Here is a 17068-nt window from a genome sequence, read left to right as displayed (position 1 = left end):
GAATGTCATGATATAGTAATGCTGCTGCTGTTTCAAAGTGACGTTTAGATTCATCTTCAGACTGTCAATGTTTTGTGACCTCGTGGAGCTGCTGAAGGAAATAGGAAGCTTCTCTAAACAGTGATAGGAGTTATTAGGAGTTATTATTAATTATTAGGAGTTATTATTGGTTATTAGGAGCTATTATTAGTTATTACTGTGCTCGTGTCCCAAATGGCACCCTATTACCTATGTAGTGCACTACTTTTGGCACTAAAGGTACCATTTGGGATGCATCCCTGTATGTGTCCTATCTGTCACAAGTCATGTTTCCCTTTGAGGGAGTGTTTATTGAATTTATAGTACAGTATAGTACATCTAATATGATAAGAAGTTCTCTGTTAGCCACCACAGGTACATTACATTTAAACATGTTGGCCATTTGGCAGACGCTCTTCTCCAGAGTGACTTACAGTCGGTGCATTCAACTAAGTTAAATAAGGCAACCACATATCACAGTCATTAAACCTTACTCATAACCTTCCTGTTTCAAGATGAAGGACCAATAATGTAAAACTATACTACAGTACCTTCAGAAAGTATTCATTCCCCTTGACTTATTACCCATTGTGTTGTGTTTCAGCCTGAATTCAAAAGTCAATACATTTTTTTCTCTCTCTCATCCATCTCCACACACTACCCCATAATGACCAAGTGAAAACATGTTTTTAGAAATGTTTGCAAATGTATTGAAATTGAAATACTGCAATATCTAATTTACATAAGTATTCACACCCCTGAGTCAATACTTTGTTGAAGCAGCTTTGGCAGCGATTTCAGCTGTGAATCTTTCTGGGTAAGTCTCTAAGAGCTTTCCACACCTGGATTGTGTAACATTTGCCCATTATTCTTTTCAAAATTCTTCAAGCTCTGTCAAATTGGTTGTTAATTATTGCTAGACATCAATTTTCAGGTCTTGCCATAGATTTTAAAACCGATTTGTAAGTCTAAACTGTAACTGGGCCACTCAGGAACATTCACTGTCTTCTTGCTAATCAACTCCAAAGTAGATTTGGCCTTGTTTTAGGTTATTGTCCTTCTGAAAGATGAATTCATCTCCCAGTGTCTGGTGATAAGCAGACTGAACTAAGTTTTCCTCTAGGATTTAGCTCCATTCAATTTATTTTTTATCCTGAAAAATGATAAGCATACCCATAACATGATGCAGCCACCACTATGCTTAAAAATATGGAGATTGGTACAATGTGTTGTATTAATCAATCAATCAATCAAATTTATTTTTATATAGCCCTTCGTACATCAGCTGATATCTCAAAGTGCTGTACAGAAACCCAGCCTAAAACCCCAAACAGCAAGCAAAGCATGTGAAAGAAGCACGGTGGCTAGGAAAAACTCCCTAGGAAAAACTCCCTAGAAAGGCCAAAAACCTAGGAAGAAACCTAGAGAGGAACCAGGCTATGAGGGGTGGCCAGTCCTCTTCTGGCTGTGCAGGGTGGATATTATAACAGAACATGGTCAAGATGTTAAAATGTTAAAATGTTCATAAATGACCAGCATGGTCAAATAATAATAATCATAGTAGTTGTCGAGGGTGCAACAAGCACGTCCGGTGAACAGGTCAGGGTTCCATAGCCGCAGGCAGAACAGTTGAAACTGGAGCAGCAGCACGGCCAGGTGGACTGGGGACAGCAAGGAGTCATCATACCAGGTAGTCCTGAGGCATGGTCCTAGGGCTCAGGTCCTCCGAGAGAAAGACAGAAAGAGAGAAAGAGAGAATTAGAGAGAGCATATTTAAATTCACACAGGACACCGGATAAGACAAGAGAAATACTCCAGATGTAACAGACTGACCCTAGCCCCCCGACACATAAACTACTGCAGCATAAATACTGGAGGCTGAGACAGGAGGGATCAGAAGACACTGTGGCCCCATCCGATGATACCCCCGGACAGGGCCAAACAGGCAGGATATAACCCCACCCACTTTGCCAAAGCACAGCCCCCACACCACTAGAGGGATGTCTCCAACCACCAACTTACCGTCCTAAGACAAGGCCGAGTATAGCCCACAACGATCTCCGCCATGGCACAACCCAAGGGGGGGCGCCAACCCAGACAGGAAGACCACGTCAGTGACTCAACCCACGTCAGTGACGCACCCCTCCCATGGACGGCATGGAAGAACACCAGTAAGCCAGTGACTCAGCCCCTGTAAAAGGGTTAGAGGCAGAGAATCCCAGTGGAAAGAGGGGAACCGGCAAGGCAGAGACAGCAAGGGCGGTTCGTTGCTCCAGCCTTTCCGTTCACCTTCACACTCCTGGGCCAGACTATACTTAATCATAGGACCTACTGAAGAGATAAGTCTTCAGTAAAGACTTAAAGGTTGAGACTGAGTCTGCGTCTCTCACATTGGTAGGCAGACCATTCCATAAAAATGGAGCTCTATAGGAGAAAGCCCTACCTCCAGCCGTTTGCTTAGAAATTCTAGGGACAATTAGGAGGCCTGCGTCTTGTGACCGTAGCATACGTGTAGGTATGTACGGCAGGACCAAATCGGAAAGATAGGTAGGAGCAAGCCCATGTAATGCTTTGTAGGTTAGCAGTAAAACCTTGAATTATTAGATTTGCCCCAAACATAAAACTTTATATTCAGGACAAAAAGGGAATTGCTTTGCCACATTTTTTGCAGTATTACTTTAGTGCCTTGTTGCAAACAGGATGCATGTTTGGGAATATTTCAATGTCTGCTTTTTTATTTTGACCTATCGACCAATAGGCGCGAGGCATTGGAAAACCTCCCTGGTCTTTGTGGTTAAATAGGTTTTTCAAATTCACTGCTCTACTTAGGGACCGTACAGATAATTGTATGTGTGGGGTACAGAGATGAGGTAATCATTCAAAAATCATGTTAAACTGTCACAGTTGTCGAAAGGAGAAGCGGACCAAAGTGCAGCGTGTGTGTCGTTCCACATTTTATTTACACTGTGAAACTATGCAATACATATAAATAAACTGGATGACAAAAACAACAAACCATAACGCAGAGGTGAAACATACACTGACTCAAAGATAATCTCCCACAAACCCAGGTAGAAAAAAACCCTACTTAAGTATGATCTCCAATTGGAGACAACGAGGACCAGCTGCCTCTAATTGGAGATCATCCCAAACAAAACCAACATAGAAATACAAAATTAGAACATGAACATAGAAAACATAGAAAAACACCCCCTGTCACGCCCTGACCTACTCTACCATAGAAAATAACATCTTACTATGGTTAGAACGTGACATAATGTCACGGTTGTCGTTGGGAAAGGAGGACCAAAATGCAGCAGGTATGTGGTTGCTCATCTTGAACTTCTATTAACTCAAAATGAACACCAAAATAACAAAACGAACTCACGATCACCGAAACAGTCTTCTGAGGCTCACATACGCTAGACAAGAAACAATCTCCCACAAAACCTACACCAAACAATTACCCATATATAGGACTCTCAATCAGAGGCAACGAGGAAGCACCTGCCTCCAATTGAGAGTCCCAACCCCCCCATTAACCTAATATAGAAATACACTCACTCGACTAAACATAGAAATACCTAAACATAGAACATAAACCAAAACCCGGAAATAATAAATCAAACGCCCTTCAACAAACACACCACCCCGAACCACATAAAACAAATACCCTCTGCCACGTCCTGACCAAACTACAATAACCATTAACCCTCATACTGGCCAGGACGTGACACATAAACACTATTATTGCACACAAAGCAACGTATTATGTGACTTGTTCAGCACATTTTTACTCCTGAATTTATTTCAGCTTGTCATAACAAAGGGATTGAATACTTATTGACTCAGACATTTCAGCTTTTCATTTTTAATCAATTTGTTAAAAAATATATATATTCAGGCTGTAGCACAACAAAATGTGGAAAAAGTCAAGGGGTGGGAAAGTCAAGGCACAGTGTGATGGCTACCTTTCACCCTGCCACACACAGCATCATACTATCCACCGTTAGTAATGTAATGACAGTTCGTTTTAACTTGCATTTCTGCTAGCATTTCTGCTAGCGCTCCAGTTCGGTTCTGCAGATAGTTCAATTGAACCCAGAGGGTTATATGATACTGACTCCCACCAGTCCAGTTCACCACACACAGGAAATTCAGACCGCCTTTGAAGATCAGTGTTTTCCATATCTGTAATGAAACACAGGCGGGCGGGTCAGAGGAAACTTGACAGCACAATGGGACTAGAAAAACTCTCGTATGCATATGATGTATGCGACAATCCTTTATCAATTAAAACCCTCCAGATATGACCACACAGTCACAGTCTAGTCAATGGTTGTGTCCCAAGTGACACCATTCTCCTACACTGTGCACTACTTTTGACCAAAGCCCATATGGCTCTGGTCAAAAGTAGTGCACTATATAGGGAATAGGGTGCCGTTTGGGATGTACACTATGATCATTGATCAACCTCTGGTCCGGGGACCGTTACTGGTCCCTAAGATGTTACTGGCTGGTCCAGAGCTGCTGGTGTATGCCAGATGGTTAGCTGACATTGATTTAGTCAGTTCTCATGCAGTTTTTTAACGTTATCAAGCACTGTATGTAATTAATGAAATGAGGACATACTAACTAAAAGCTATGAACCTCTTTGAACTATACTGCCTTGTGTACACATTTTTACGTCCCTTGTCAGTTTTGACAGGACGTGCTGTGTGTACTGCATTCTGTCTGTCAGTTCTTTGTCTCTTTTTCTAGACAGTTTTCTACTGTATTTTGTTCATGTTGTCTGTTGCAATTTTTCCTCCTTTTCCTCTTTCTACTCTTTCCCGTTTATTTTCTCCCTCCCCTCCCCTCCATCCATCCCTCCACCCCTCCTTTTCAGAGAGGAGGAAGAGGATGAGGAGGAAGAGGAGGAGGAGGAAGATGATGAGAGTCATGATATCACAGAGACCACTAGAAAGGGCTTCCACAGGTATTTCAGGAAAACAGGTTTTCCCTCAAATAGAACCTCTTCTTCCGTATCTTTCTTTCAGTCTTGTCCTCCATCCATCTCTCCCTTACTGGACGATATATAGTGTTGTTAACCGTGTATGGGTGTGTTAGAACTACAAAAAAAGCATATCTGTTATTGTAAACGTGTAATGTATTCCCCTTGGATATACCCCACCCCCTTTGTCCTCCCCTTTGCTCTGTTACTCTGTTGTTTTAGCATGGTGCCCGTGCAGGCAGTAGAGGACTCCTCTAGCTTGTGTTCTCCTTTTCACTGTATGGTCAACCTCATCCCTGATGCCTCAGCCGCCTCAGAGAGAGAGAGAGAGAGTGTGGCCATGGCCAGCCCTATGGCCCCTGTGTCCACCCCCCCTAGAAACACTGGCTCTAACCCCCAGGATGTCTCTCCCAGTCCCAGATCTACTTCCCTGTTCATAGCGCTGGGCTGGGGGAGACTGCCAGGCACTGCCCACCCTCTGGGCCAACAGCACAGCACCTCTGTAACCTCCTCTTCCTCCCTCTCCTGCTCCTCCTCCCCCTCGAGGGGACGTAGTCAGTCCTACCTCCAACCGCCCAAGCCCCTCCCCCTCCCCCTTGACGTGGACCTGAGCCAGGTGTCTGCCTCTGCTGGGGCCGAGGAGTGTGTTGAGAGGGGCGTGGCCAGACATCAGCGCTACTGGTAGAGGTGCAGCAGCAACAGGAGCTATACAGTTCACTACTTCACCTCTGGCATTACATTCACTATGAAGGAATACCTCCCCAACTCTTAAATATACACTGTCATCCCTCAACACTGGTGTCATGTCTGCCTGGCTTGCTCCCTCACAATCCACTTGGCTGAGAAGCTGCCGTACTGAATGTCTTTTGGACAGGGGTATAGACGGTGTTAATGTCTACCGTGTCAGACAGATTCTGTGTTGTCGAGTCATATTTGCTTTCCGTGGCCTAGGAGGCACTTGTAGATGGTCTTCCTCATGCATGTTATGTATGCTTTAGCTTGTGTCCAGTTGAACACATCTTTAGCTTGCCTCGGCATTCCTTTGGCCTTTAAAGGCCCAGTGCAGTAAAACATTTGATATTCCTGTGTTGTATATATATTTCCACACTATGAGGTTGGAATAATACTGTGAAATTGTGAAAATAATGAAAATACCCTTTTAGTGTAAGAACTGATTGAAAAGACGGCCTGAAATCTCCGCCTGTTTTGATGGGATGATTTGGCCTGCCTGGTGACATCACCAGGCGGTAAATGAGTTTCAGAAATGAAACACCACATGTACATTTAACCATTCGTTAGAAAAAATGACAATGCATAGTCTTGGTATTAGGGCTCTGCTCCTTCAGGCTAGCTCACTGCCAGAGCCAAGCGTCATATGAACAGGATCAAATAACTGCAGGCAGTGAGCACGACATGCTATATCAAACCCCTGAAGGAAGAAACACAGAACCCGCAGGTGGAGGCTGGGGTGCTGGTGGGATATCAGAATCAGCAAGCATAGCGAGTAACAGCTAGTTACAGCAACAACGACAGCAAGAGACACCAGTGCATGCATTCACGTGCCATTAGGCATCCAGGAAGCATGTGTACAACTGGTAAACTTAAATAGACTGAATGGAATTATAGTGTGAATCCAATTGGTGCAATATCTGCTGATGTCACCACACTGGGGTTTCCCTCCTGAACCGGCTCCACTTTATTAATAGACCAATAAGAAAGAGATTTACAAACCTCTCTGCCAATAACAGCTAGTTTTTATTTTTCCCCTCCGTACTCAAACCACTCCCAGATAGTCCTAGCTAAATTCTTGCTTGAGAAATTGCTCTTTCCTAAGAAGCTATTTTTGTTTATTTTTGACCATTTGAACTGAAAAACAATCACTGTGAGGTACTTAATAGTTACCCAGAAATGATTTGATGTTGAGATAAAAACGTCTGCATTGGGCCTTTTAAAGATAGTTTAACACCAGGTGCCCAGTAGGCTGCTACATTTTCCTGTCCGCTGTGTTTTATTTTATGTTGCTTCTATCATCCATCCCGGATGGCACGCATACACACGAAAAAAAAGAAAGAGAAGAGTTTGAACAAAGACGTATCATTTCCTTGACTGAGTCAGCTGCTAGATGTGCAACTCCAGTTGAGAACACTACGTTTTCCTGACATTTACTGCTCATCTGTCTTTCATTGTGGCGTTGCACCACAGTTAAACCCAGACATGCCTAGAAAATAAAATTCAAAAATGAAAACGCACCATAACTCACGTTTGAGTGTCTCTTAGATGTCTGTGTAATGTTGTGTGGAGCTGCAGCAACAGAGATAGGATGGAAAGTAGTGTTGCCATATTGTGAACAGACCAGGCCCGAAGTGCCTCAGTGTGTAGGCCTACAGTAGAGCACTCCCTACCTCCTATCCCATATCATCCTAGTCTTAATGACCCACCAGGAAGTAGAGGTCTTTGAACTGTGGGCTTTATGGGAATTAAAAAAAGGTTTGATTGTTTTTAAAGAGTATGTAGAGTCTGTGTCGGTGGGGGGAGGGGCAGAAATATTCTCTTGCTTCTTGGAATCACCATGTATCTTGCTACTATCCTTCAGTCAATCGTTCTCCAGACTTCCGTTTTCTTTGTGTTTAACCCTTGCATGCTTCTTTACTTCATTACAATTTGTACTTGACTGTCCCTCTCCTCTCTCTCCTCACTGTTTCCCTTCAGCAGCCAAACAGCTGTATTGTATACATCTAGAGCACCCGTTAGTGCTGGAAGGTAAGACTTAGCCTCCAGGTTAACACTAGTCTTATAGTCTTATAGGTAAGACTTAGCCTCCAGGTTAACACTAGTCTTATAGTCTTATAGGTAAGACTTAGCCTCCAGGTTAACACTAGTCTTATAGTCTTATAGGTAAGACTTAGCCTCCAGGTTAACACTAGTCTTATAGCCTTATTGGTTAGACTTAGCCTCCAGGTTAACAGTAGTCTTATAGTCTTATTGGTTAGACTTAGCCTCTGCTATCTTAGGGCATCTATTTAGATACTGTAAACGCAGGGGGGTTGAGGGGAATTTGGTTCCCTTTAGTGAAACAAATTTCTACATTAAACTAATTTCTACATTTCTAAATGTTATTTTTAGCTGAATTCCTAGTGATTTGACAGTGGTGATCTGGACACCCTGGAGATTTAAATGATTCGTCAGTGCTTTCCAGCTGTATCAAACATACCATGACATGGCAGTGAACCCTGCTGCTGCATGCTGAGCACCTCTTGGAATGCAACGCTGCTTGCTTCACTTTCTCATTCAACAGAGCCATTAAGAAGCACCTTAAAAAGCAGCAGGGTTGTTTAGGGGTCAGCTCTGCTCTTGAGTACAGTCATTTCCTCCCTTAAGTTGAATCCCACTCAAGTCTCGCTGCTCTTGGCTGTGTGCTTGTCTTGGGTGTCTGGCGACTGCCTTTCAGGACCTCCACAGGCAGAGGAAGTGTCCCAAAGCATACCCTATCCCTTATATTTCATGTTTAAAAATATATATTTAACCAGGCAAGTCAGTTAAGAACAAATTCTTATTTACAATGACAGCCAACCGGGGAACAGTGGGTTAAACTGCCTTGTTCAGGGGCAGAACGACAGATTTCTACCTTATCAGCTCAGGGATTCAATCCAGCAACCTTCCGGTTACTGGCCCACACTCTAACCACTAGGCTACCTGCCACCCCTTATATAGTGCAATACCTTTGACCACAGCCCGTAGGGCACTATATTGGGAATAGGGTGCCATTTGTGCTGCACAGAGAGAGTGGAATAAGCCTGATGCCCGCTGGCTGCTGATGCCAGCTGCCCAGAGAGAGTGGAATAAGCCTGATGCCCGCTGGCTGCTGATGCCAGCTGCCCAGAGAGAGTGGAATAAGCCTGATGCCCGCTGGCTGCTGATGCCAGCTGCCCAGAGAGAGTGGAATAAGCCTGATGCCCGCTGGTTGCTGATGCCAGCTGCCCAGAGAGAGTGGAATAAGCCTGATGCCTCCTGGCTGCTGATGCCAGCTGCCCAGAGAGAGTGGAATAAGCCTGATGCCTCCTGGCTGCTGATGCCAGCTGCCCAGAGAGAGTGGAATAAGCCTGATGCCCGCTGGCTGTTGATGCCAGCTGCCCAGAGAGAGTGCTAGAAAGGCTGTCCTCATAGAGCAGTGTGAGATGTGTGATGACCATGGTGATAAACCTATAGAAAACTATACTGTCAGTGTATACCCATGATGCGAATAGGTCTCATGGTCATACACATAACTACAGTCAGCCTTGGTTAGTCCACACTGTACAACCACAGCTATTTAACATACAGTGGGAAAGGTTTAGTTTAGTTTATTCATTCGACCATTTTAAAAAACAAGCACACATAAAACTTGAAAAAGCCATACATGCACATGAATAAAATCATTGAGGATAACGCACAATAAAGTCTGGGACTTATTTCCATTGTGGTCCTCTTGAGACAAGATGGCTAGACAAGACCGAACACAGTATGGCAGTGAAGTAATAAAATAAAAACATAGAAGAAGAACATCTATCTCATCATTCCAGTTATATCATAGGGGTTATTCATATGGGCACAGAAGTGCATTTTAAAGCTGTCCAGAGAGGACGTTGTTTTTATAAGCACGTGTCTGGTCTTTTTTCACACCATACTTTGAGTTAGTGAATGTCACACAGTGACCGAATCAGAGCCAAAAGTTGGGTTGAATCCCAAATGGCACCCTATTCCCTTTATAGTGCGCTACTTTTGTCAAGGGCCCATAGGGCTCTGGTTAAAAGTAGTGCACTATATAGGGAATAGTGTCCCATTTGAGACACACATCCTTAGTGTTGTGAATTATAACCGTGAATAACAATGTTTCCTCTTCCTGTTGTTTCCAGCCGACACATAGGCCACGTCATGGTGCTCCCTGGCAGGTCCCAGGGTGTAGCCAGCGCCCCCACCACCCCTGTACACCGCTCCCAGGGTGTAGCCAGCGCCCCCACCACCCCTGTACACCGCACCTTTGCCACCTCAGGGGCCCCACAGCTGGACTCCAAGCCTGACAGGTCAGCACTCAATCAATCAATCAATCAATCAATCAGTCAATTAAATAAGCCACCTCTGTGTATGAGTTCCAGACCTGGATTGAAATATTATTTATTTTCTTTCAAGTAATTTAGGTGCGCTTGTTTTAGCTTGCCCAGCGTAATAGGACCAATGGAATAGTAATATGGTCTTCCTCTGTTTGGTTACCCAGACCTTCTCTGGGGAGCTTGTTGTCCTCCTCCTACAGACAACACCAGGAGTCTCTGACTGCAGAGAGAGAGAGGAGGAGACAAGAGAGGGAGGAACGACTGCAGAAAATCGAGAGGGAGGAGAGGACCCGCTTCAAGTGAGTCCCAACCTGCATCACATCACACTACTCATAGATGGAATTATCCTTTTCACGTTTACATTGCAGTTCAGTTCCCTCATTAAAAGTCCCAAACCAATTAACCAGAATCAAACACGGAACTACTTTGTCCACAGCTTTATACACTTATCTGTAAGGTTACTGGCTGGAGTGATGTAGTTTTGTCTGGGATGAATAAGAGTCTGAGCCTTGTTCCACAATATATCAGACGAGTTGGAGATGTTTAGAGACTGGACATACTTGTCTGTCTGTCTGTTTATTATGGTCATCAGTCAGGGACATACTGTGGATCTAAGGAGGAGATACATGGTCTGCATCCCAAATGGAGATCTACTGGGCCATAGGTCTCTGGTCAAAAGTAGGGCACTTATTATGGGATATGGTGCAATTTGGGGTGCAGCCATGGAGACGTTGGTTGGGCAGAAAACAAAGTCCTGCTGGCCTGTCTTTTACTTGTTTTCTATGGCCATATAAAGAGCTGGATGTCAGACGGAGCGCTGGAAAGCTCCTCTGGTCTGTGTGTCTCCTCTGTCATGTCAGACTATTTCTCTCCCACAGTATCTACAACTATTCACACTCATTGGTTAACTAAGGATGTCTTTTAAAAAGGTACTATAGAATGTGAATGAAAACAAATAGGAATTGATATGCACAATAAGATATAGATCTCACATTCTTTACACATACTGTCTGTCTCTCTCTCTCTCTCTCTCACACTCACTTACTTGGAACATTATCAGTCGGGATTACATGGACAAGAGGGAAGAGACAAGACAGGCCAGAGAAGAGAGGTATGTTGTCTACTTTCATTTCTAATATACAAATAGACACAGTGCTCTCTAGCAATGTAGATTCTAGAATCATTCAGATAGACACAGTGCTTTATATCAATTAAGATTCTAGAATCATTCAGATAGACACTGTGCTCTATATAAATGTAGATTCTAGAATCATTCAGATAGACACTGTGCTCTATATAAATGTAGATTCTAGAATCATTCAGATAGACACTGTGCTCTATATAAATCTAGATTCTAGAATCATTCAGATAGACACTGTGCTCTATATAAATGTAGATTCTAGAATCATTCAGATAGACACTGTGCTCTATATAAATCTAGATTCTAGAATCATTCAGATAGACACTGTGCTCTATATAAATGTAGATTCTAGAATCATTCAGATAGACACTGTGCTCTATATAAATGTAGATTCTAGAATCATTCAGATAGACACTGTGCTCTATATAAATGTAGATTCTAGAATCATTCAGATAGACACTGTGCTCTATATAAATCTAGATTCTAGAATCATTCAGATAGACACTGTGCTCTATATAAATGTAGATTCTAGAATCATTCAGATAGACACTGTGCTCTATATAAATCTAGATTCTAGAATCATTCAGATAGACACTGTGCTCTATATAAATGTAGATTCTAGAATCATTCAGATAGACACTGTGCTCTATATAAATCTAGATTCTAGAATCATTCAGATAGACACTGTGCTCTATATAAATGTAGATTCTAGAATCATTCAGATAGACACTGTGCTCTATATAAATCTAGATTCTAGAATCATTCGGCTGTAATAAGTACAACAGAAAGACTCTGACATGAGGGACTAATATGCCTTGAAACCTTTTTGAGGAGAATTGTTAGCAGATGTAGAACAAGTCAGGCTCAGCCTCTGGGCTGAAATATAGGTGTCAGGCCCCCTCTAGACCTGCTGCTGTGCATTAAGACAACTACAACTGAATGGGACGAGGTGTGGAATTGGCTTTAAGTCATGGATACGGTCCAGATAAGGTAGGCTATTTGTAATGTACCACCTTCCAGACATATGTAGGATCAGTGTTATTTAAAACAGGAATCCTAGGTTATGTCTGCTGCCTTTTTGAAATGTATGTCCAGTAAATTGATAGGATTTTCAGTCCCGTACCTCTGACTGAATAGAGTGTGACGTCTAAATCAAGATGAAACACTGTTATCAGACCCATCTGTGGAGAAGTCCAGGTAGTTTTCTGTAGCTATCTTCAACATTTATGTGTCAATGAAGCACCTGGAGAAATCCGAGAAGCATCACAGAGTCCCAGACATTTGGCCACTGTTTCAGAAAAGGAAGTGTGAGGGAACTGAATACAGTATATTACTGGTAGGGGGTGGCAGTAGCCTCGAGGTTAGAGAAGCAGGAATCTTCTCCTACCCCCATGAGATAGAGATGATATAACAATAGACCTAAACAGGTGGAGTAACATCCTTTTTGAAGAATATTCTGTGACTTCCTCTTCCAGATATAAGTGCGTTGAGAGGCTTGCAGCAGAGGAGTATGAGAAAGAGAGAGAGCGCGCGAGAGCGCCACCTAGGGGGCGCACAGAGATCACCCTGAGCCTGAGCCCCACCCCCTCCAGTCGCTCCGCCTCCCCCCGCTGTGCCACGCCCTCCTCCATCGCCTCTCTGGAAGACGCTGGCACCATTCCATCCCAGACACACCAGACGCAGGGTAAATAACCTTTTCCAAACGTTTAACCAACATTAAAGCTCCCATCCCAGACTCAGAGTAACATAACGTTCTCCAAACATTTAACTATCATTACCGGTCCAGAGAAGTTTTATGTATTTGTTCCCGGGGTCTGAATTAACACATGGAGGGTGATTCACTCACTCTTTGGAATTAGATTCAGCTGGACTAATGATGGCTGCATGTTGTCTGTTGGGGGAAAAATCAGCAGGACTTGATAAGAAAAGGATTTAATTCTTGTTTTTCTGTGTGCTTCAGAATGAGGTGTCTGTAAGTGTATGTTGCTATATCCCAAATATGTTTTGGGATGGGATGGACATTACTTGAGCTGCCTGTGGGAAAATGCTTTGCATGATGGTTTGAAATGTAGTGAGAGGCTAGCTTTTAGGTCCCAGGCATACCCCAGTGATTTGTATGTGATTGTAGTGTGGTTTTGGCTGTGGTAGCGCCAGCCACTAGGGCGTGGAACTCTTAATATGGGGTTCCATTCACATTCTACAGTAGGAGCCAGGAAGAGGTGTGGTGGACTGCAGACTACAGCACTGACCATAGAGGGACAAGCCTTTCAATACCTCAGACTCAGTTATGATGATACATGAATGAATATCATGAGAACTAGATGTTGCTAGTCTGGGGTGGTTATTCTAACCCACCAAAATGGGATAATGGGATCAAATGAGATGTCGAATCTAATTTTGAAACACATTGTCATCATAGCTGTTAATTCATTTCCTGTAACATTCAATGAAGTACGAATTGACATGCTTAACGACTTCTGCTCCGGACCGAAATCTAGACAATTTATCATTTTAATTAATTAAATGTCACAGAGCAATTTTATGTTTTTTACATTATAAACAAGATAATTAAAAATGATATCAGACAATATTGAAAAGGCACACAATCGAAACCCTTACAGTAGCGTTCTGTTTTGTTTGGTCCTGTTTTCTTTACCAGGAAGTGAAGTAGACGTAGAGCCAAGCCGTGACCTTCAGACTAGAACTACAAGTCCAGCGCCAGAGTTAATAGTATCAGGACCTTCTCCAGAACCCACAGAGTCCCCCTCCCAAACCCCCTCAGCGCCAGGCGAGGAGCAGGCAGAGACAGAGACGCAGGCAGAGACAGAGACGCAGACAGAGAAGCAGGAAGTAGCTGAAGTTGAGCCCAAGCAGGAAGTACTAGAGCTAGTGGAGTTAGTGGTAGATGAACAGACACAGGGTAAAGAGCAGGAAGAAAGTGAGGAGGAGGAGGAGGGTAAGGAGGAAGAGAGACAGCCAGGGAATGAGGTGGAGGGAGAAGAGAAGGTAGAAGAGGAGGTAGAGGGAGAAGAGGTGGGGATAGAAGATGTAGAAGTGGTAGAGATGGAGGAGGAGGGAGAGAGGGAGCAGGCTGCGTCGGAGGAGAGGGAGGTGGAGGAGAGACTGGTCCTCCTCAGTGAGAAGGAGAGGCAGAACGAGGAAGTGAATGAGAAGGACAACTGTTCTGCCTCCAGTATCTCCTCAGCCAGTAGCACTCTGGAGAGAGAGGAGAGGGAGGAGAAAGTCAACAACAACCATGAACCAGGTACCAGCTGCCCATCAGCAGGAAATACAGACTTTAGGACACTTGGCCTTTTATGGCTTAACATTTGACTTGTGATTTGTGCCCATACTGTAAATGGAACACTTGCTAATCTTCCATATGCTGTACATCAGTAGGCAAACATTGAAGTTCAACTCATGTCAGAACATTTCATTCTGCCCATGCTCTCATTTCAGTTTCTGATATATAGATCTGCTCTCTATTCTGTTCTGAAGGCTAGCAATCCAATAGTAATCCAATCCACCCTTCCTCCTTGTGTTTGTCCACCTCTAGGCCAGTGCATTAAGGAGGAAGACGTGAACGGGCAGTGCAGCAAGATCCTCAACAGCAAGCGCTTCATGCTGGACATGCTCTATGCCCAGAACAAGACCACTGCTGACGAGGACGAAGAGAAGGCGGGAGAGACGGAACAGACGGAGAAATGCAAAGAGGGGATGGAGACGTCATCACTGGAGGGTCAGGACGGGTCGTCGGTGGCCAGCCTAGCCAGTCGTATCTCTACACTTGAGGCCAGCAGGCAGGCCTGCGAGGAGAACGTCAAGAAGATGGAGGTGCAACACCTGGAGAACCAGGGGAGCGTCAGGGCCGTGGCCGAGAAATTTGGAGACCTTGTTAAAAGCCTTGTGTCGCCTCACGAGCTGGAGGCATTGGAGAAGCAGCAGGGGCAGCTTCAACCTGATAAAGACAAAGCTCCTCTGGCCCTGTCCTCCTCTCCCCTACCTCCGAAGAAGGAGTCAGATTATATCTGGGACCAGCTGATGGCAGCCCCCAGGGAGCTGCGAATTAAAGAGATGGACTTTACAGACCTGGCAGACGAGGATGATCTGGACATCCTAGACGTGGACAGTGTGCTGATGGGCTCCAGTGACTTGATGATCCCTCCCCCTCCTCCCTGTCTCTCCGCCCTGCCCCCTCCCCCTCCCCTGGGCCTGTTTGGCTGCCCCCCGCCCCCTCCTGTCCCTGGCATGATGCCCCCTCCCCCGCCCTTCATGCCCCCCGGACCCGCCCAGCCCTACCCGGGGTCCCCCCAGCTGAGCCGAGGGACAGGGGAGCCCCCTCTGTTCCAGAAGAAGAAGAAGACTATCCGTCTTTTCTGGAACGAGGTAAGGCCAATGGACGGCCAGTACAGGAACCACAAGCGTTGTAGAGAGTCTCTCTGGTCCAAACTGGAGCCGGTCAAAGTGGACACGTCCAAGCTGGAACACCTGTTTGAAACAAAGTCCAAGGAGCTGCCTGTTACCAAGGTACCTTTGTTGACTGTTTTGGTACTGCATATTTATACGTATAGGAAATGTATGTGGTTTGCTCAAGAAATTCATTTGTGAAATGATGTCACTTAAGCATTTAGGGGCGGTTTCCCAGACCCAGATTAAGACTAGTCCAGGAAACAGCCCCATAGATGCTTCCAACTTGTCCTCTTCCTCCAGAGCACATAGGTTTAGACATAAGGTGTGGATCTACTATCCAGCTTCGCCGTGTTGGTAAAGGCTGACCTGCATGTTGTCTGCTCTGGTTGGATTCTCAAAGCTGACAGAGGAAACTATGTTTTCTCTTCATAATTCACTGTTTCCTTCTGTGTGTGTGTTTCTGTTTTGGTTTTGTCCATTGAGCCTGTTGAGCTGGAGCCCCGTGCTCATGCTTCAGGCTTCTTTCATCCACAGCAACAAAAGTAGTGCCATTTATAGGGAACAGGGTGCCATTTGGGACGTAACCCTGCTGTCCATGGTGACGTTCTGACCTCGCCCCGCCCCACGCTGTCTCCTGCTTCAGCCTATTGAAGAATGCAGTGCAGGATTTAAACCAGATTGTCTTAAATGTACTGTAGGTCAACCCTGTCGTCCCGACCTGCTAGTAGACAGAATGATAGAATGTGATGGATTCCCTCTAGTATCTTGTCAACATCATCAAAGGTGCAGCCTGTCTTCTATAAAGTTTTCTCCATCACTTTAAACTCAACTGACTCTGAGATGGTCCAAAACTGAAAGCAGGAGTGATATATAGAAATATAGACGTAGCTAGATATACTGTAGAGAGGCCAACCACACAGGGAGATCAGATCTACTATAAAAGGTCATATACAATATTATATTCACACAGTTTTGGTCCCTTGCCCTGATCCATTGTGATTGAGACACTCTAGTTCTGAACGTTTCAACATTTGATCTCACCGTCATTTGTTAATGGTGTATTTTTATGTTGAAAGTTTTATGGAATCCCTGGACTGATATTATGTATAATACATTTGCAAAAATGTCTAAAAACCTGTTTTCGCTTTGTCATTATGGGGTTTTCTGTGTAGATTGATGAGGAAAATGTTTTATTTAATGCATTTTAGACTAAGGCTGTAATGTAATAAAATGTGGAAAAAGTGAAGGGCTCTGAATACTTTTCCGAATGTACTGTATAGTATAATACTAGTACTTTATTGTTGTTAATATAATGTCCTGTTTCTGTGTATCTCTACTCAGAAAACAGCAGTGGATGGGAAACGACAAGAGATTATTGTCCTGGACTCCAAACGAAGCAATGCCATCAACATCGGGCTG

At 44.2% G+C, this 17068-nt stretch overlaps 1 protein-coding gene across 2 annotated transcripts in view; it reads left to right on the top strand.

Annotated features, from left to right (window-relative positions):
- The window catches only part of fhod3b (formin homology 2 domain containing 3b), a 260469-nt gene that overhangs the window by 230384 nt on the left and 13017 nt on the right, over positions 1 to 17068 (top strand). Inside the window, exons 11-19 of one of the 2 annotated variants that reach the window (XM_082975790.1) lie at positions 4907 to 4996; positions 7721 to 7771; positions 9904 to 10071; positions 10263 to 10397; positions 11159 to 11209; positions 12715 to 12923; positions 13899 to 14504; positions 14796 to 15766; positions 16991 to 17068. The exon at positions 16991 to 17068 is cut by the window's right edge and continues 81 nt beyond it. In XM_082975790.1, the coding sequence (XP_082831916.1) occupies positions 4907 to 4996; positions 7721 to 7771; positions 9904 to 10071; positions 10263 to 10397; positions 11159 to 11209; positions 12715 to 12923; positions 13899 to 14504; positions 14796 to 15766; positions 16991 to 17068 (2359 nt within the window). The remainder of the gene's footprint in view (positions 1 to 4906; positions 4997 to 7720; positions 7772 to 9903; positions 10072 to 10262; positions 10398 to 11158; positions 11210 to 12714; positions 12924 to 13898; positions 14505 to 14795; positions 15767 to 16990) is intronic. The other variant, XM_082975791.1, reaches the window with a different exon arrangement.

The sequence above is a fragment of the Salmo salar genome, chromosome 05 (genome assembly GCF_965601325.2).
Source record: "Salmo salar chromosome 05, fSalSal1, whole genome shotgun sequence".
Classification (NCBI taxonomy): Eukaryota; Metazoa; Chordata; class Actinopteri; order Salmoniformes; family Salmonidae; genus Salmo; species Salmo salar.
The sequence above is the reverse complement of the archived record's forward strand: the minus strand, read 5'-3'. Positions and strand labels throughout refer to the sequence as shown.